The 21,081-nt window shown below is 48.4% G+C and overlaps 1 protein-coding gene across 3 annotated transcripts in view; it reads right to left on the reverse strand.

Annotated features, from left to right (window-relative positions):
- DLGAP2 (DLG associated protein 2) overlaps positions 1-21,081 on the reverse strand; it is a 937,648-nt gene that overhangs the window by 21,651 nt on the left and 894,916 nt on the right. For 2 of the 3 annotated variants that reach the window (XM_032162534.2, XM_032162532.2), the window contains 4 exons: positions 11,247-11,596; positions 10,142-10,183; positions 3,417-3,502; positions 1,306-1,721 (listed from right to left, as the gene is read on the reverse strand). In XM_032162534.2, the coding sequence (XP_032018425.1) occupies positions 1,306-1,721; positions 3,417-3,502; positions 10,142-10,183; positions 11,247-11,596 (894 nt within the window). The remainder of the gene's footprint in view (positions 1-1,305; positions 1,722-3,416; positions 3,503-10,141; positions 10,184-11,246; positions 11,597-21,081) is intronic. The other variant, XM_032162533.2, reaches the window with a different exon arrangement.

The following is a 21,081-nucleotide window of genomic DNA, read 5'->3' on the forward strand; positions in this document are numbered from 1 at the left end:
AAATAAATTCACAGAAAAAGAAAAATACTTTAGAAAGGGCATAATTTGTCAAGACGTTCAGAAATAGCTTTGTGAAAGTGTACTGTGTTCAACATAAGCATTAGTTGTAGGTATTGTGCAATTATGTAATTGGTCTATAAACAAAGACAGGTGGTATTAGCTTAGAAGTCAAATACAGCAATTTATAATGGGTGCTGCTTCTGAACTCTCTTTTTTTTTTTTTGAGACAGAGTCTCAGTCACCAGGCTGGAGAGCAATGGCATGATCTTGGCCCACTGCAACCTCTGCCTCCCAGGTTCAAGTGATTCTCCTGCCTCAGCCTCCCACGTAGCTGGGATTACAGGCACCCGCCACCACGCCCGGCTAATTTGTATTTTTAGTAGAGATGGGGTTTTACCATGTTGGCCAGGCTGATCTGTAACTCCTGACCTCAGGCGATCCGCCTGCCTCAGCCTCCTAAAGTGCTGGGATTACAGGCGTAAGCTACCGTGCCTGGCCTGAACGGTCTTGATGATGATAGGTTTCTCTAGGCAAATGGGAGAAGGGTGGAGAATAAGGGGCTGTCCCCTTCCACGAAGAGAGGCAGAGGTGAGCCCCAAAGGGGCTGGGACAGATCTGCCCTGGTGACACGATGGTGACACTAACAGAGGAATGACACGGCCTTCCCATTCCACCCAGGAGTGAGACACTGGTAGAGGAATAACATGGTGTGAGACCTTCGGTGGAGACACTGGTAGAGGAATGACATGGCCTTCCCATTCCACCCAGGAGTGAGACCTTCGGTGGAGACACTGATAGAGGAATGACACGGCCTTCCCATTCCACCCAGGAGTGAGATCTTTGGGCACGTCATCACATACTTAACTAACTTTATCTTTTACTTATCTTCAACTTTTCTTTGGCATAATGCCAACGCATTTTCTTGTAAAGCATGAGCTGGTAACAATACTAGAAAATAACATATATGCTCCAAATTAAGTTTTTGCCAAAATTCAAGAAAACCGCTAGTGGAATTTGAGATCAACTCTGCTCCCAAGAAAACTGTTAGCACAGTTGATCTTCTATTCAACTTACCTGACAAAACAAAATACAAACAATTTTCCTTCCATATCTTAGTGACTGCTTCTCTTTTCATGTAATTTATATCTTTTCTTAGAATTGAGGGGGGATATACTAGAAAGCACGTTTATTTTCATTCACTCGAATACCAAAGGGAGGAACTTTTCTCCATTAATGCTGTGACGTGCATGTCTGCATTACTGAGGAATGATGTTTAAGAGGCCCCAGGGAAGCCTGAGCTCTTACTTTCCTCCAAGAGGTCGTTCTCCTCCGCCTCTCTCTCCATCTCTTTGCACCAGCCTTCCATCCTCTTTGTCTCTGCGTGCAGCAGCTTCAAAAACCACGAGCCATCCCTGCGGCACGGAGACATCCTCCCAGTCTCTACCGTGTCGATGGCGGGCTCCAGCCAGGGGTCCGGAGGGGGCAGGGTGGAGGTGTCCACTTGGGTCCGATAGTCTTCTCTATAGCTGAAGAGCCCCTGGGTCCGTACAGTTCTCACCGCGCCATACTGGGTGGGGGTGCTGGGCTCGGAGTGCCGCTGGAAGGATGAGCCGAACTGGAGGCCTTTGTCCTCGGTGGTGATGTGGCCTGGGAACCCCTCCAGCTCCAGGTCAGCTTGGACGGCGGCCGTGACGCTGTTAGAACGTTTAAAACGTCCGTGTCTGCAAAAGGAGGGAAGGAAGAAAGATGGTAGCCCTTCTGAGAGGACTTCATGCAACAAAATCCTACATGTCACCTGCCAGGAGCGCAGCAGCCTGGCAGCTCAAGGGCGGGTGGTGTTTTGTCTTTCTGTGGAAGAACATTTGGTTTTGCAAATCATTAAACTTTAACATCTGCCTAAATCTCAGGGCCTAAATAAAGTCCACTGGGGATTTAAGTTTATTGAAGGCTACAATGAGAGTTAACATGTTTCTTGAAACCATTATTAGCAAATGGCTACCTCCCTTTCAGAAACATGCTATGAACTATGCAGCCGAGGCGATGGGTTGCTTCTTTTATGTAAACAATAGCCACATCATACTGAGTTTTAGTGGATTCCAAATTGTGTTTCACGGCCTGAGCCACTTCTATCTGGATAACTTAATATGTCCCCATTAACCCCTGTATGCAAAATAATGACTCCAAATTCTGACTTTGGCAGGTGCTGGAAAATCATTTTCACTGTCTGTATTTTAATGTCATCCTTTCCACATAGCTGATCACCAAAATAGTTGGTAGGAAGGGGCTTATAGTTGGAGACCAGTATGCTGGGTGAGAATCCTGTGAGTGTGTGTGTGCATGTGGGTATGTTCTATATGTCTATGTTTGTGTGGGATGTGTGTCTGTCTCTCTGTGTGGTGTGTGTATCTCTCTGTGTCTACATAGCCCCAGCTACCGCAGCCATCCCTGTGGCTCTGCAGGCTGAACCCACAGAAGCACACAGCTGTGCATGCAGCTGGTTAGTGATGTTGCCACGTGTTCCCTTTGCTGGGGGCACAGGGAGGGACACTGAGCCACAGAGCAGGATGGAAGGCAGCCTGCCCGGCTCCCAGGTGCAGAACATGGCCAGGTTCTAGGAGGTCTCTAGGAAACTACGGAAGCCATTAGCTGGGGTCAGAATGTCTTTGCAATCAAAATCTCTACAGGGCGGGTTAGGGTGGGTGCTAAAATGCTCCCTGATGAGGGAGGCCACCCAACGCTGTCCCTGTCAGATGCTGGCTGAGCCCTTTGCAATCAAAATCTCCACAGGGCGGGTTAGGGCGGGTGCTAAAACGCTACTTGATGAGGGAGGCCACCCAACACTGTCCCTGTCAGACCCTGGCTGAGCCCTCACAATGTAATATTCTCATCAAAATTTGTTTTTATGAAATAGACAATACATGCTATTTTAAATATAAACTAAAAAATGATCGTCCTGCCTTGTTACAAAAATACGACTAATGGACATCACTTTGTATTTTTTGTTTCCAGGTAAAATTTTTGAAGTGAAACAATTTCACAGTGTATGAAGGCCTTGAACGTGCTTTGCTTTCTATCGTTTTACGTGAAACACGACAAGGCGTGAGGCCTGCATTAGCGTCACCTCAGCCCGTCCTTTCCTTTGGATCAAGGACGCTGACTTTCAGGCCGTCAGCTGCTCTGCTTGCAGAGGTGATAAATTACTTTGGAAAGAATTACTCCCTTGCCTCTTGCAAAAACAAGACATAGGTGGGTGTTAACTCATACTTGAGGGTTATCAATGGAAAAGTATAACGTATGGCCCTGTTTCCACAAGGACAGGCATGATTGAGGGCCGGCAGGATCTAGGAGCTTCCATCACGCGTTTGACAAAGAGCCCTCGCTCGGGGGTCACCGCGCATCAGGAGGGGCTGAGTTACCGCTTCTCATCTTCCACTTGCACCCCGACAGAGTGGTATTCCCGCAGACCGCGGCTCTCCGTGTCAGAATCTGTGGCCGTTTCCACCTAATTCAACAGAGAACGTCTTATTTTAGAACTGAAACATGGGGTGTGGGCAAGGGACTATTTTGTTGTTGTTGTGGACTTGCTGTAATTAATTGCGCATTTGTTTAATTAATGCAGCGGTGCACTTGACCCAGTAAAATCGCACAGAGGCAAATGCATTCACATTGGAGTAATTACATCGCTCCTGCGTCTCATCACATTTTACATAACTACCTGAACTCAGTGCTGCACTTTGGTCTTTTGAATGTATGCAAATAAAACTGCTTAGTTCAGCTCAGACAAAAAATAGGTTTTGTTGAGCTGCATTATTAGAGGACTTAAAAGCTCTTATCACGCCCTACAGTGAAGAAAGTACAGCATGAACCAAACATAGCTAATGACAACAAATAAGCGATTTAATAGAGTTATACTGATGGCTGCATCCACATACAGAAAGACACAGAAAGGAATTTAAGCACTGATCAGAAACAGAGGCAAACTCTCCACCTTGATCTCCACAGAGCTGTCTCACATTTGTTAAGAGGATGGCCAGCAGGGTGATGTCATATCAGAACAAAAATCATGTATTCCACAGAGAATTCTGATTGTGGCTGTATTTGCCAAAAAGTCCCCACGAACCCACCAAGCGTTTCAATGATCATCAGCTATGTAAAGTTATCCCACAAGGGAATTCTAGTACAGCACGTTTTTTAAAACAAAACAAAACAAAACCAAGTAGGAAAACTCTGCGAAACCAAAGGTTAGTTAAGCTATTGATATGATTCCAGGCACTCAGTCATTCCTCTTTCCAGAAAAATATTACCTACTGTATCAAAAAGACTTTTGATTCCTCTCTGAAATGTCATAGCTAAGTTATAAAATCTCTCTTTTCTTAAAAATGTTACTGATCACTACAAGGCAAAGGTGCAAAGCATTAAATACTTCTGACCCTGTCCTCTGTGAGGCAAGAGAGAGGAGCTGCACGTTAACATTTGAGTTGCAGTTTGTGACTGTCCTAAGGTTAAGCCTGTGTCAACAAGGACTGGCTCAGATTTGTGGCTAAGAGAAGTAATGATGGTAACAGCGAAGACTTATTTGGTGCGTACCCTGCCCAAGGCACTCTGCTGAGGTTCCAGGATTATCACATGTAATCCACACAATAACCCCAAGGATGTTTCCAGCCCCGGGAGAGACCTGGGGGATCAGAGGGGGGTGACTTGCTCAGGAGCGTCCCCTGGGTGGGGTCAGGGCCAGGGCTCTTGCCCGGATCTCTCTGACCCCAGAGGCGTGTGCGGCACAGAATAAAGAGCGGGAGAAAACCCTGGAGCTCTTGGCCGGCCGTGGAGCTAGGGGAATGGACAGAGACGTCCACTTTCACCGGGTGTAATTCTGAAGACGGGCACAAAAGCTGTCCCTAGACTGCGATGCGTGCTCTGATAGCTGGGTGAGATGGGCTACAGGAGGAAGGAGATTCTTGAGTGAAGATCTTGGCCTTCCTGTCAGAATTTACCATCCCCGTTTCTAGTTTTAAGTGAGTCACGGCTTTATTAAACCTTATCGTGCTCGACATAAACATTATCAGTGTTATTTTAAACAAAGGATTGTAATACAATTAATATATTTAAAATTCCATGTCTACATATGGAGCTGCCTCATGTTTTAAGTGCAAAGGATTCCATTTTATGAGTACAGCCTAGTGCATTTAATGAGCCTTCAGTGGAGGGGAAATTCGGTTATTTCTAGTTTTCTGCCATTATCAATGATGCTGCTATGTAAATACATGTCTGTACTTGCGTGAAAACTTCTGTGAATATATTCACTGGATGGGAGGTCTGGGTCAGAGGCATTAGCACTGTACAATTTTGGTAGATATTGTCAAATCTGATACGAAATAAACTCAAATGAATACTTTTAAAGAGATTTTGTAAAAGGGACACTCGTTTTTATCATAAAAATGTGGAGAATATTTGTCTCACTTATTCTATTTCTAGGAATCCAGCCTAAACAAAAGATCTTAAATTCTGACCAATGTGAGGTGTTCATTGCAACATTATTTATAAAGTAGCACCCGCGGAGAATGAGGGTGATACAGTGGGATAGGAATGTGCAGTAAGTCATGATTTACTGGTGACATGGAATACTACACAGCAGTGAAAACGATGGAGCTGGGCATGGTGGCTCATGTCTGTAATCCCAGCACTTTGGGAGGCTGAGGCAGGAGGATCACTTGAACCTAGGAGTTAGAGACCAGCCTAGGCAACATGGCAAGACCCCATCTCTACAAAAGGGAAAAAAAAAATTAGCTGAGTGGTAGCATCTGTAGGACAAGCTACTCTGGAGGCTGAGGCAGGAGGCTCACTTGAGCCCAGGACACTGAGGCTGCAGTTAGCTGTGATTGCACCACTCCACTGCATCCTGGGCAATAAAGTGAGACCCTGTCTCTAAAAAATAAAGATGGTTATAAAGATAACCTCAAGAATGCTTATAATACAGACTTTAAAGAACACAGGTTAACAGGTGCCATGGACAACAATCACCAGGGGCATGCACACACGTGGAAACACTCATACTCACAGGCATGTACGTGTACCATGAAAAAGACGAGAAATATAAAAAAAGTAAAAGGAACTTTTCCTTCCTTTCTCTGTCTCCAAATTTCCTCTAATATATTTTTGTTATTTTTATAGTGAATTTGAAAATATAGCTTTTGGAGCTGGTCAGATTCTGCTACTTGCTGGCCATGCAACTCTTAGGGAACTCTTTTAAATTTTGTTGAATCTTTGCTTCCTTGTCTCAAACAGGGGACACCCAATGCCTCAGTTAACTGATGTAAAACTCTCAGCCTGAGGCCTGACTCAAGTAGGTTCGTCCACAGCAAATGTGAATTCCCTGTTCTCTCATCGCAGCTTTAAGGACGGTCAGGTGAATAGTGGTATGTATATTACATTAAAGGAACACGCCTATGATGAACTGCACAGATTTTTATCGTGGCTGTCTTATGAAATCTTTCTAAGGAAAATGAAGTTCTCCACTGCTGGAAGGTGAAGTCTGAAGGGGACACGGTAAAATCATACTTGGCCAGGAGGAGCTAAGTATTTATCAATTTCAGAAATCCTGGGCATAGAGAGGCTTCATGTGAGACAGAAAAGCAAACCTGGGACAAAGAAAATAAATTATTTTGTACAGTGGAAAGGCAATCCGAGAGTCTTTTCCAAAGGAAATTCTGACTAGAAGTAGATTTAAAAAGTTCTGAGGCCGGGCACACTGGCTCACGCCTGTAATCCCAGTGCTGCAAGGCTGAAGGAGGAGGATCACTTGAGCCCAGGAGTTTGAGGCTGGAGTGAGCTATGATTGCACCACTGCACTCCAGCCTGGGCAACACAGCAAGCCCTCATCTCTTAAAGTTTTGAAAAATATATGGGTGCAAGAAAAAAGATGAATGAGCAAAATCACTGTCCTACCTCCCATGCAGTCCCAGGCTAGCAGCAGCGTCAAAGCCAACCAGCCTCCTCTGAGCCCAGCTTCTGTACGGCTGCTGAGAAAACGAATGTGGGCGGGGCTGGCAGCAGGAACCGCTCACTAGTAATATTGGGCCAGGGTACAAATCTGTAATCTTTGCTCTCCCAGCAAGCTCGCTGTCTGCTCTTCCTTCAGCACCTCACACATGGCAGGGCAGGTGCCCTGGATTTGATGCAAACTCCTCTTTCCCTCTGAGACGTGCTCTGCCTCCAAGAGTTAGGGGTAAGTGGCCAGCCCTGCCTGTGAGGCTTTGAGCTCTGGGGCAGCCGTAAGGAAGAGCAGCTGACTGTGTGCTGGAGAATCAGGCAGACACTTTTATCACAGGCAGGACTTTCAGAATGGACAGCCACAGAGTCTTTTCCAGGCTGCCCCTGCCTTCTCACAACCTGCTGAGATCACAGAATAGAAAGTGATCTCATTGACTGGGCATGGTGGCTCATGCCTGTAATCCCAGCTCTTAGGGAGGCTGAGACATGTGGATCACCTGAGCTCAGGAGTTCGAGACCAGCCTGGCTAACATGGTGAAACCCCATCTCTACTAAAATTACAAAAATTAGGCATGGTGGCACATATCTGTAATCTCAGCTGCTCGGGAGGCTGAGGTAGGAAAATCCCTTGAACTCAGGAGGTGGAGGCGGAGGCTGCAGTGACCTGAGATCGTGCCACAGCACTTCAGCCTGGGCAACAGAGTGAGACGCCATCTCAAAAAAACAATGAAAAATAAAAAACAACAAAAAAACTGATGTCATTTATAAAGATGGGGCTCTCAAGGCACCAGGGACAGAAGTATCCTGAGTGTTACACCAGGCCTCCATCCCACCTACCTGCAGTATCTGGGAGCTGTAAACATTTCCCAGAGTTCCCCAAACACAGGCACACAAAAGAAAATGGAAAACTTAGCAGGAGACACAAACCGTAAAGGATAAAAACAAAAGTGAATATACAAATGGTCCAATTGGAATGAAGAAAAGCGAGATCAGGCCAGACCGGGTCAGAGGACCTCTCCGAGGTGGCTCAGCCATGCCCACAAGCTCTCCCCCTTATCCTAGGACTGGCCTATGAGTGCCAAGGCTGGGGCCCATTCTCTCCTTCGGGCATCTGGCCTGCAAATCTGGAGCTGTGATGAGACCTGTCTGTGTGTCCTGCTGTAAGGGCCAGACTCATGCGGCCGTGTCCAGACATCTGAGGAATGGGACTTGCTGCTGGCTTCTGCTCTAAGCTGGGCAGGGAAGGAGGACAGGGGCCATAGGAGGTGTGAGCTGAGGACCCTCACTCACTGGGGATCATGTTAGACATAGCCCAGTAATTATACTGAGAATCCTGAATTCAAACCCTGATAGTAAAAGGTCATGCAATGCACTATGAACAAGGGAGCTGCCTTGTGGGACAGGAACCTCGGGATGGAACCCCTCTGGAGCTGTCTCTCCACGAGCCAGCGAGTCACAGAGGATGTGAGTTCCACAGAAGATGTGTTCAATGGTGTGGACACTGTTCATTTGTAGGAATGACATTTGCAGAACACAGATTCTCCTGCTATCCCCACTCAGACAAAACTGTGCCCAAAGGTCCCGGAAGCCAGTCCCGTTGAATGCTGGTGGAACACAGCCTAGCCAGCTTTGTCTATGAGCTGCAGAACAGCGTGACACCTGCCCTGTGTCCCAGAACAGGAACAGAACCAGGGCAGGCTCCTGAGGGCATGGAATCATTCTGGGATTTTCTCCTCTTTGAGACGCAGAGCAGAGAGGGGTGGAGTGGAATGCAGGCTCCAGTCTCAGCCACTCGCTTCACTCGTGGCCTTGGCTGTGAGCCCTCAGGCAAGTCACTGACCCTCCCTGAGCCTCAGTTTTCCCATCCATAGGCTGGGCACAGTTAACAACCAGCACACAGGGTTATTGTAAGGATTAAATGGTGCCTGGCAGGGACGTGGCCACCTGTCCACAGCCTGCTCACTCCTGTCTCAGCCTGTCACCTCCTGCCCTGGCAAGGCTGCCCTCTGCGGCTCCCCTCCTGAGGCCTCCCAGGCACCCACAGGAACCTGTCTTTCATTCGCTCGATTCCTTCTTTTCCTCCCCTTTACTCCTGGAGTGGCTTCAATTCTCTGGCTGTTTTCTTTATCCTGACACTGGAGCGGCTCCAACTGCATTTTCTCTGTAGCTTTTCAATTCACTTCCTTTGGAGAATTGTGAGGTCACCAGCTCACAGGATGCACAGAAAACACAAAGGATGTTGTGTGTTTTTTTTTCTTACTGCCATGAAAGGTGACTTCATCATCCACCTGCATTCCTGTCTTTGCATCCATCCTCACCCAGCACGCACCCAGCGACCCATCCGTCCACTCGCTTACCCAACATTTACTGAGCACTCCCTATGTGCCAGGCACAGTGCTGGGTGCAGGGTGGCAACAGGCTGGGGGTGCAGTTCCCTCTCACAGGACACATTGTGTGGGGCTTGGGGTCCAGAGAGGCCTCCGGGAAGGGGTAAAGGCACAGGCTGAGCTTTGCAGGGGAAGCTGGGGGCATGAGGAGAAGCCTGTACTCAGCAGAGGCTGCCATGCCAGGGGTGGGAGCTGGGATCGGAAGAGGGCTGACCACGGAGGAGTGTGGGGTCCTGGCTGTGGGCGGGGCAGGAAGCGGCGGCATTGTGTCCAGCGTGCTGACTTAACTGTATGAGTTTCCAAAATTATGTCCCACTCATTTCAGATAAAGTCGGTACTGCACATGCTTAGAAGTGGGCACTGCCTCGGTCATGGCTGGGTGGACATCCTGGAGGGCACCCGTGGGAGGCGGCTGAGGAGAAAAGAGAGAGGCTGGGAGTGTCCGGCAATGGGAAGTGACCTGGCTAATTTGGGGACCTCTCCAGTCTCTACTGCAGACATGACCCTGGAGACGGAGACGGGCGATGGCACCCTAGCTTTCCTGCTTACGGGCGCCGGGGCCCAGCGAGGCCCAGGGCTGCAGGCAGGTTACGGACCCCGGTGAGCCCCTTGTCCTCATCTAAGGGGGACGGATGGGAGCACCCAGCATAGTGCCTGGCACATAGAATCAGGACAGAGGCGACAAGAGCGGTCGCATGAACATCCAAAAAAGGGAGAGAAAATGAAAGTCATGCGGACGCGGCTTTGGAGCACATTTCGGTACTTACATCTGACCTTGGGTAGGGCTGATGCTCTGGGAATTCAGAATCCTAAACAAAACAACGAAGCCACAGTGTGGAGACCCGGTTCGGAGGCCCTGGACCAGCGGGCGGCTCCCCCGCTCTCTCCGCCCGCGTGCCTAGCTACCAGCGCCGCGTGGGCCCGGCTCTCAGCACGCTCCACTCACCCGCCTCCCTGGGCCGCCCCAGCGGCAATCAAGAATCTGATTGTTCAAGCTCCGAGGAACGCAGGCTGAGTGCAGGGGTAAAAGGAAGCAGGAGGTGGGCCGTGTTGGCAGAGGGCTTGACGGCCAGCCCTGCTCAACCGCGGCCGCCAGATCCCAGAGGGATGCGCTGCCGGACCCAGATCACAGGACAATCTCCCGGCCTCCCTGGGTGCACAGCACTGCACCTAAAACAGACTTGCAGAGAGAGGTGAGGCGTGGGCAGGAGCCGGCCAGAGCTCTCCATTCACGGGGAAAGGAGCCGTCTGCCAGGTCTGTATCATGGGTAGACATCTGGGGGCCCAGATGGACGGCGGGTCAACCGTCTGTGGTCTGAAACCGTGGAGGCAACATCTGTGACCCCAGCTGAGGGGCCTGCCAGCACCTGAAGTTGCTGTGAGCACGTCCAGTTTCTGTAGAGAGGAGAGCCTGCCTTTCCTTTTACCTCTTCATTCCCAACACCTTTTGGTTTCCCCACTCAACTCTTTGGCCACAATACCAAAAAGCTTTTGAAAAATCAGACTCCAACAGCAACCTCCCCTTTTAAGCATCAAAATAGTGTTATCTCCATACTCTCTAGGCAGCCTTTGGCCCTTGGAAAACAAGTGGCCCGGAGTGTATTTTCAGGGTGGCAGGGGACAGGGACCTGGAACCCCTGGGTTTCCTTCAGCTCTGCACTGGGGTCCGCGTCACCTCGGGGGTCTCCCGCCTACTCACTGCGCTGGCAGGTCTGCAACGCGAACGCACAGCCCTGCTCCCGGGTTCCACAGCCCTGCTGGGGTTACGGTCAGTGCTAAGGACCCAGGGCTGCTGGGTGGGTTTTGGTTTATTCTATGCTATTGGCAGGACTGAGTGGAGCGAGGCCCTGAGGAGCGGCCACGAGCAGCTACCTGAATCCCGATGGAGGAGCAGCGGCTCTTGAGGAGCTCCTCCGCCTTGGACACCAGGATGGCCTTGTCGCTGGTCCGCATGGAGCTGCTCTGGCTCTCGGGCATGTGGCGCTGGGCAGCGGCCGTCTCCAGGGCGAGGTTCATGGCCTTGTTGCTGTCCAGGCTGTCTGTGGAGTTGTAGAGGCCGCGGCCGTCCTGGGGCCACGGGGACATCCTGTGAGCACGGCTGTCCTGGTAGGCATCCTGGGTGGATTCGGTGCTGCTCTGCGCCGTCACCGAGATCAGAGGCTTGGAGGTGGTCCGAGGGGGCACGGGTGGGGGCGTTTTCTTGTAATTTGTATATGAGACAGCTGTAAGAAAAGAAAGTCCCAAGTCAACAGGCGTGTTCTCCCCCGTCAGCCTCTGGTCTACTGTTTCCCCATGCCCACGCCCTGTGGTTCATGGAGCAAGTCTGTTCCTGGACGTCTAGCCTAAGAAAATAGTGTGAAATGGGGGGACAGTGAGACAGCAGACATGAATATACCTGTAACTGTGTAGGATTATAAAAATACCAGCAAACCCAGCAGCAGAGACACAGCTAAGCAAGGTGCGTCCCCGCAGGACAGCGCGCAGGCGTGGCGTCATTTAAAAATACCAGCAAACCCAGCAGCAGAGACACAGCTAGGCAAGGTGTGTCCCTGCAGGACAGCGCGCAGGTGTGTGTCATTTCTACGCAGGTCATGTCATCATGGAAAACGCTGATTCTATCACGCTAGGTTCAGAAGCAGGCCGGATGCTAAACTATGCATAGGTCAAGATGGAATCCATTTGTATAGGAAACCTGTGTGTGAGAAGAGGTCACCAGCACCTGAAGATATTAATCGCGGCTTTTGAGTGACAGGATGGGCACTGTCTGCTCTTGGGCTTGTGTGTTTTTCTAAACATCATTATAATGAATAGCTACTGTTTCCGTAGTGGAGACAATATGTAACAGCAGAAACTTATTTGCTTCCGTATAAGTACAGGCTCCATAGGTTTAAGTTGTAGGAAGACCACTGGAAAGGGGCCAGCTCTATGCATCTGAGCTGGGCCAGGCCACACTCACCTGTGGCTGTCACCAGCCAGTCTCCTCCCGAACTCGAGTTGCACGGGGCATTCTGTACCACCGGCTGTGCAGCCGGACAGGCCACCAAAGCAAAATAAATGCATCTGGAGATGAAGACTGTATTAGATAACTCTTAGAAGCTACCAAAAATGCATGAGACACCTTGGGCTGGACTCAGGTTATGACTTATTTTTATAGAGAGGATGAAGTCCCTAACATTCTCCCTCAGCAGGCACTGGTTGTCCATTACAGTCAATTATTTTCCTTTATTGTGCAGGAAGAGCTGATAAAAATGCTTCTTGAAGGGAATCTGCTCCCCTCATCACAGTGCAAAGTAAACACCACCCCGCCCCCGTCACACACACACAGTAGGAGGCACTGCCAGGCTGCCTGTGACGTAGGTGAGTGCGCTCGTGGGCATCTCCTGAGGAGGTCTGAGCGCCATCTGTGAGGACAGACCAAGCAGCGGTTTTCCCCAAGGACGTCCAGACACGGTGTCCAAGAGCAGCTGCCGGCTGCTGCAGGTGGAAACACATCCTTTCTGGGTCTGCAGGACACTTCCCATCCCTCACCTCCTCCAATCATTTTTAATGTCATCCCAAGTTAACAAGGACAGATGACAAAACAAGCCTGCCATTCAGGATGACCTGTGCTTTAAGGCATAATGTTACATATTAACATTTACAAAGTGGATACCTTTTTTTTCCTTTTTTTTTGAGATGGAGTCTCGCTCTGTTGCCCAGTCTGGAGTAGAGTGGCATGATCTTGGCTCACAACAGCCTCCGCCTCCTGGGTTCAAGTGATTCTCATGCCTCAACCTCCTGAGTAGCTGGAATTACAGGCACCTGCCACCACACCTGGCTAATTTTTGTATTTTTAATAGACATGAGGTTTCACCATGTTGGCCAGGATGGTGTCCATCTCCTGACCTCAGGACCTCAAATGATCTGCCTGCCTCGGTCTCCAAAGTGCAGAGATTACAGGTGTGAGCCACCACATCCAGCCCAAAGTGGATACATTTTTAAAAAGCATGCATTGGAAAGAGAATCTGAAGGCTAGAAAACTGAGGAGGGATGATCAGATGTTATTAAATCAATCGGGTGCTGAGCTTCTCTTTTACCAGACAAACATTCAAAATCCTGTCTTTTTTTTCTTTTGTTCCTGACTTTTCCCCCTAACATCAATCAATGCCTTAAGCAAAATTATTGAAAACTGACAAGATTCAAGGCACTATTTAGGAGACTCAGAAAGTTCCCAAGGCTTCTCCATCCTAGAGGCCAACAGTGCCGGGGAGAGACTTGGGTTAGGAAATCATTTCGTTTTTCTGGGTGGGATGCGTTGGGGACCACACATTCATCTCACCTTGGCAGGGATGAGGTCTGTTTAAACACTTGCTTCTGATAACGCCTTTCCTGACAGTGTTTCATAGCACTGATTTATCCAGGGTGTTAAGTGCGACACAGACACATGATCAGAGAGCCGGCGGGTGGAGGTGTGAAGAGGCTCATCGATAAAAGGGTTTCCACGTGACAGCCCTGGAGAGTAGGCGACTGTTTTCATGTTAACCTATTTGTCATCGGTCATTTACAGAAAACAGAATCTTTATCATTAATGACACGTCTTCAGATTCTATGGCTCTAGCCAAAGGCAAACCCGGTGTCCGCTGCGCGCTGGAGCGAGACTGCGGACGGGGGCTCTCAGTGACCTCTCCAGGGGCAAAGCTGTTTCTGCGTTGGTTCTCTTAAGCAGAAATATTGATTCCGAAGAAGTTTTGAGTCCCAGCAATAGGCGTAGTAAAAATCAAAAGCAACAGAGAGACGCAAGAATACAGATTAAAATGTGACATCTGCCTTAGTATAGTTACATTTTTCTTTGGCAAGTTTGAGATGAGTAGAAAAGTGACATTAAACACACCAAATTGTTTGGATTTTTCCAGCGAGGTTCACCTCAGCAGTGAACGATGGCACATATCAAGCGTCATAACCACGTCACCACACGTCACAGGCAAATGCAACAGGGAGGAAAGTAATCAGTTAGTGACCTTCCCAGAAAATTTAAGCACATGCATGCAAATTCATCCCCACCTTGGCTCATTATGTGTTTCACAGTGACTCTCAAAGGTCTGTCACCACTGTTCAAAATCACAGACCTTACTAAGTGTATTTAAGTCAAATTTAAAGAGTCTGAAAAATTTCACAAAAACAAGTAAACCTTCCTTCCTGTATGGAATATCTCATAAATTAAAAAAAAACTTATGTGGCAGGTTATGACTTACCTCCATGATCACAGGAAAATCGCATACCACATCTTCTCACTTTATAATGTGTTTGCTACAGGCTGATGAAATGATTTTTTAAACTGATTGCTTTGTAAAAATGTAGCTGCATGCCACACTTTTAAAACAAACAGATTAACAAGGAGCAGTTCACGCCCAGCATACAAAAAGAAGAATTTACTACAGTCCACCTGGGAGGGCACCCAGAGTGATTTTTCCTGGATGACAAAAGAAAGAGATTATGCTGCTTCTAAATGTGTGTGCACGTGCCTGCCAGGCTGTTCTCACAACCACTAAAAGGAAAAGGCGGTTTGAAGCAATTAGCTGTGCTGCAGTGGTGCAGAGATTATCACTGACTGACTTTCGTAAAAGTTATAATTAGAACTCTCTGAAAGAGTATTGTTTTTCACCGTATCAGCAAGGCTGCAACATCGAACTGAATGTACAGGTTCAACTGAATGTCCGTATGGTTGCTGTTACCATATGGGTTTTCCAGAGACCACTGATAAGGGGGCTGAAGACCCTCGGCTTTCTTCCATGCTGGGCACTCACGTAAAGGGCCTGGCAAGCTTCACTGGTGGGTATGATATTGTAAGATTCGCTGATTTCAGGAAGCATTTATCAAGAGCCTAAGAGCCTGGCCCCAGTGTGCTCCATAATCACACTGAAAAGGCGGCCCTGAGAACTGAGGGTGCAGCATCAGAGACTAGGGACGCCCAGAGAGAGACTTGGGTTGAAGGAAGTCTCCTGGGGGTGAGCCTGGCCGTGCCTTGAGATGGATGGAGCTGCTCCTGGGAAGCAGGAATAGGACAGGCCAGTGGACGTGGCCTGTGCCTAGATGTACGAATGCCACCACGGGAAGGGCCAGCAGACATGGTCTGTGCCCAGATGTACCCATGCCACCACGGGAAGGGCCAGCAGACATGGCCTGTGCCCAGATGTACCAATGCCACCACGGGAAGGGCCAGCAGACAAGGTCTGTGTTGTAGATGCACCGATGCCACCACAGGAAGGGCCAGGTGACACGGCCTGTTCTGTAGATGCACCAACGCTGCCACGGGAAGGGCCAGTGGGCATGGCTTGTCCTGCAGAAAGGCTGATGCTGCCACGCCCGCATCCACAGCCTCAGCTCTAGAAAGGCAGCCCTGGTGGAGGAGGGTTTGATATCAGTGGATCAGGTGTCATCAGCAAAACCACTATGCTCTGGCATAAGGACACTGCAGACTTTACTTGGATTTCCCCACAGGTCTGCAGGCTCCTCTGAGGGCTGAACCGACTGGTCGCGTTAGTGCTCTGGGGATACAGCCCGACTTCTTCTTTTCTTTACAAGCGTCATGGAGTTTTCCTCAAATTATTTACCTTCTTGCAGAAACAGCAAATGACCATTCTGCCGTTCTCTCTTCCTCTAAATAAAAACATGTGCTGTGATGCTTGAACCCTTGTTTTGCTCTGTTTTCCTCTGGTGATTTAATATTTTGAGATAATTTTTAAGAATCCCTGCAGCTGAGTTTCACTTCCAGGATCCACAGACTCACAGGGAAGTCACAGCTGTCAGACCAAATCTCCCCTGTGAGTCGAAGTTAACCATTTTGCTCAGGGCCCAAGGGCAAGGGGGCTTCTCGGTCCTTTCCTGCAAAAATTTTGGACAGGGAAATCTCACACACTTCCTTCTGGTTCTATTAAATCAGCCTTTCTTGCTTCAGACATGAAATGATGTCATCGTGTGATCTTGGAGAAACTGCCTTCCCTTGGTCTGAGGGTGCTCTGCGGTGTCCGGCGTCTCACGAAACGGAGATAAGCATCCAGGGAAGCTGGCGGAGATGGGTGCACAGTAAGGGCGCTGTCACCACCGGGTCCCCAAACAGCACTGGCTGTCTCCACCATCAAAGAGAAGAAAATGCCAGCAGCACCTGCAAACTTGCCACCACCCCTTCATTTCAGTATGAGAAAATAGTCACCTTGGAGTGCGCATGTGCATGTACACACACACACCCCACACTCACACATGTGTACACACACCCCCCACACTCACATGTGTACACACACACCCCACACTCACACATGTGTACACACACTCACACCCCACACTCACACATGTGTACACACACCCCACACTCACGTGTACACACACACCCCACACTCACATGTGTACACACACACCTCACACTCACACATGTGTACACACACTCACACCCCACTCACACGTGTACACACACTCACACCCCACACTCACACGTGTACACACACACCCCACACTCACACATGTGTACACACACACCCCACACTCACATGTGTACACACACACACCTCACACTCACACATGTGTACACACACTCACACCCCACACTCACATGTGTACACACTCACACCCCACACACACGTGTACACACACACCCCACACTCATGTGTACACACACACCCCACTCACACGTGTACACACACACCCCACACTCACATGTGTACACACACACCCCACACTCACACGTGTACACACACACCCCACTCACACATGTGTACACACACACCCCACACTCACACATGTGTACACACACGCTCTCACACCCCACACTCACACGTGTACACACACACCCCACTCACACATGTACACACACACCCCACACTCACACATGTAAACACACCCTCCATACTCACATGTGTACACACTCATACCCCACACTCACACTTGTACACACCCCCCCACACACGTACACACATACCCCACACTCACGTGTGTACACACAGGCACACATCCCCCACACTCACACATGTACACAGTCACACCCCACACTACATGTACACACACACATCCCCCACACTCACACATGTACACAGTCACACCCCACACGTGTACACACACACCCACACACACGTGTACACACAGGCACACATCCCCCACACTCACACGTACACACGCACACACACCCACTCACACGTGTACACACCTCACACATGCACACACACCCATGTGTACACACACCCCCACACTCACACATGTTTACATACACACACCCCCACTCGTGTACACACATACCCACATCACACGTGTACACACACACCCCACACTCACGTGTGTACACACACCCCATCACACGTGCACACACACCCCACACGTGTACACACAACCATTCACATGTGTACACACCTCACACGTGTACACATACACCCCCCACACTCACAAATGCACACACTGCCCCACTCACATGTGCACACCACCCACACTCATACATGTACACACACACTCTCCACACTGACACATGCACACACACCACCCCACACTCACACATGTGCAGACACACACACCCACATGCACACCCACCCACACTCTCATGCACACAGACATGCAAACATGCACACACATGCACACACATGCACACACATGCATGTGTGCAAAGACCACTCATACAAACTCTCATACACTCATGTACATTCTCACGTACTCACACTTGCACACACGTACACACACCCGCACTCTCACGCACACTCACACATGCACTCACATGCACACACACGTACACACACGAACACACACACTCATGCACACACATGCATGCACGAATGCTCAGTCACACTCAAATACACACACACACACACACACACAAAGCCACAGTTCACTGAGCATCTGCTCTGTGGCAGGCACTCTGTGGAGCACATTATACTTTGCAGTTCATTAAGCTTCGATACAACCTTGTGGGGTAGGCGTTCTTGGCATTTCCGTATCTTGGAAGAGAAGGTGGAAGTCTGAATGGGCTTAAACCTCTTCCTTACGTTAGCTCACAAGAAAAATGGTAGAACTGAGATTCAGATGCTTCTCTAGTTGTTGGTTATAATGAGTTTAGTTTTCTTTTTTGTGACCATTTACACAGCAGAACCTTATTTCTCATGACCTGATCTAGTATTTTCTCATTTAAGAGACAGTTGCAAGAGTGCATGTTGGAATCCTTGCCCACTGCAAAATTCAATGAAAGAGGCACTTATTTCAGCAAGATTTATGGCGGTTCCAGGTTTCCTAAAAACAAAAAATCAAAATGCCTTTGGTGGAGGAAGACATTTTAAAGATTACACCCTGACACTCCATGACCCAAATTGTTTAAAGGGACTATTAACTAATGAGCTTAAGCCACAGTAAGAAGAGATTATGTGAAATGATCTTTCAATTCCTTAAATCATAGCAAATCAATTAAAATTATTTTGAGAAAGAGGCCTTCGAATATTTGTTTATTGGCCTGATGATATATTTCCCTGGCTCATGGGAAAGGCATGTGGGACCCGCTGATTTCCAAAGCATCAGTTTCTCCCTCATGATCTATGGGTGGAACACCCTTTGCAGCAGCCCTGTGACTGTGACCATGTTCTTCCCCTGTGGTCTTGCTCTGACAGAGCACCCAGGCTCACCATACTGTGAGGAGCGGGTTTTGCAGGAGACTTGATTCTCTGTTTCGGCTGAGTGATAGTGATGATACCGGCTGAACTGTCCCATAGGGTGGATGTTTACGGTTTCTTTTAAATAAACATAGAAACTGACCCTCCTAGTCTTGAAACCAGAGAAAGTTACATCTGTCTTATCTGAGTTCCTTCTAAGGACAGCAGCCATCGGGCCTCCGAGATAGCATCATGGAGCTGCAATTCACCATATCACTGCATCTAGACCATGAGACCAAAGACCCCACATCCACCCGGACTGCCCAACCCATCATCTGCTTCCTGGTGGCCGCCTCTTCCTCACAGCTCCCTCATTTCTGTTTTCCCACACATGGTTACATTTCTTCCCTGCTATATAAACCTCTAATTTTAGTTTGCCAGGGAGATGGATTTGAGATGGATCTCCCATCTCCTTCACTGCAGCATCTGATGAAAGCCTTCTTCCCTGGCAATGGTCGCTGTCTCAGTGACTGGCTTTCTGTGCAGTGAGCAGCAGAACTTAGACCCAGCCTCTGGCCTTTTGTCAACAGTGATGTTACTCCTTGCCATTTCTCAGTGCTCCTACTGGCCATGTGAACATAGTAGACGCCATGGAGAACAGGCGGTCATGCATCACACAGGTCTGCAGCCCCCACCACCATAAGGTGCAGTACCTCAGCGGGATGAGGAGAAGCTGGGCCCAGCAGGCTGAGAATGAGAGCTCTCCTGGGGCTCCAATGTGAAAAGGAAAAAAACCAGCTTGAATGGCTTTGAAAAGGATTTCTATTTAGATAACGTTTTCTTGGAAACAGCTAGAGCTCGAACACTTGTGAACTGCCAGTCACTGCTGTCTTTACATGGATTTGTCCCCTAGCCTCCCCCAACCCTTGCCAGCAGAAACAGGTGCAGTTTCTCCCTGTCTTGTAGACCGGAAGTGGAAGATTCCGGTTCCAGCAGCCTTGTTGCTGAAGGTTGCGATATTAGCTACAGAATCATGGTGCCGTGTATTCTTCGGTGACACTATTCAAGGGGAAAAGCTCACTTTTATCAGAACTTAAGGTTCTCTCAAAAGCATTTGGGCCATTTAGCTAAAGGACCAAGGGAAAGTTCTGATTGATCATCTGAGGGTTTACCAACCACAGGATCTGAAATGTCATCTCTGCAGAGGGAATATGTGTCCTGGTAGGATATTTTTAATCCCCTAAAAATATTAATCACTTGTCCATGTGAGTCCCTTTGTTAATGACCCCATGGGAAATCCAACACATAGTTTTAATAGAAATAACTGACCTATAGTGTTTAAAGAATTGGAAACACTGTAGAAGTTAAAGAAACAATTAGCAATACACATAAAAACTTCCAGGCATGCAGATGGCAGATGCATTTTTACATGTGAGTACAGAGGTCAAGGGGGATCTGTGTGTGAAGACCTGGGACAGGCACTTAGAATATATTTTAAATATAGCTTTTGTCATTCTCACTTACAGTGGGCCTATATGCATATAATATAATCCCTCATGCATTCTGAATGGGATTGTTTATAGCAGAACAGTAAGTTACAAATAATACAGCAGTTATAAAAAATTACTTTTAGGCAGCTAGAAAAGGTGAAAGATCTTAGTAGAATTTTCCTTTAATGAAAAGCAGCCCTCCAGCCAGAGAGAAAGATCAGGTTACACACAAAGGGAAGCCCATCAGACTAACAGCAGATCTCTGGGCAGAAACCCTACAAGCCAGAATAGAGTGGGGGCCAATATTCAACATTCTTAAAGAAAAGCATTTTCAACCAGAATTTCATATGCAGCCAAACTAAACAAACTAAATAAACAAAGGATAAATAAAATCCTTTGCAGACAAGCAGATGCTGACAGATTTTTGTCACCACCAGGCCTGCCTTATAAGAGCTCCGGAAGGAACCACCAAACATGGAAAGGAAAAAGCGGTACCAGCCACTGAAAAAACATGCCAAATTGTAAAGACCATGGACACTATAAAGAAACTACATCAACTAACGGGCAAAATAACCAGCTATCATCATAATGACAGGATCTAATTCACACATAACAATATTAACCTTA

This window comes from Hylobates moloch, unplaced genomic scaffold (genome assembly GCF_009828535.3).
Source record: "Hylobates moloch isolate HMO894 unplaced genomic scaffold, HMol_V3 SCAFFOLD_8, whole genome shotgun sequence".
NCBI classification, from domain to species: domain Eukaryota; kingdom Metazoa; phylum Chordata; class Mammalia; order Primates; family Hylobatidae; genus Hylobates; species Hylobates moloch.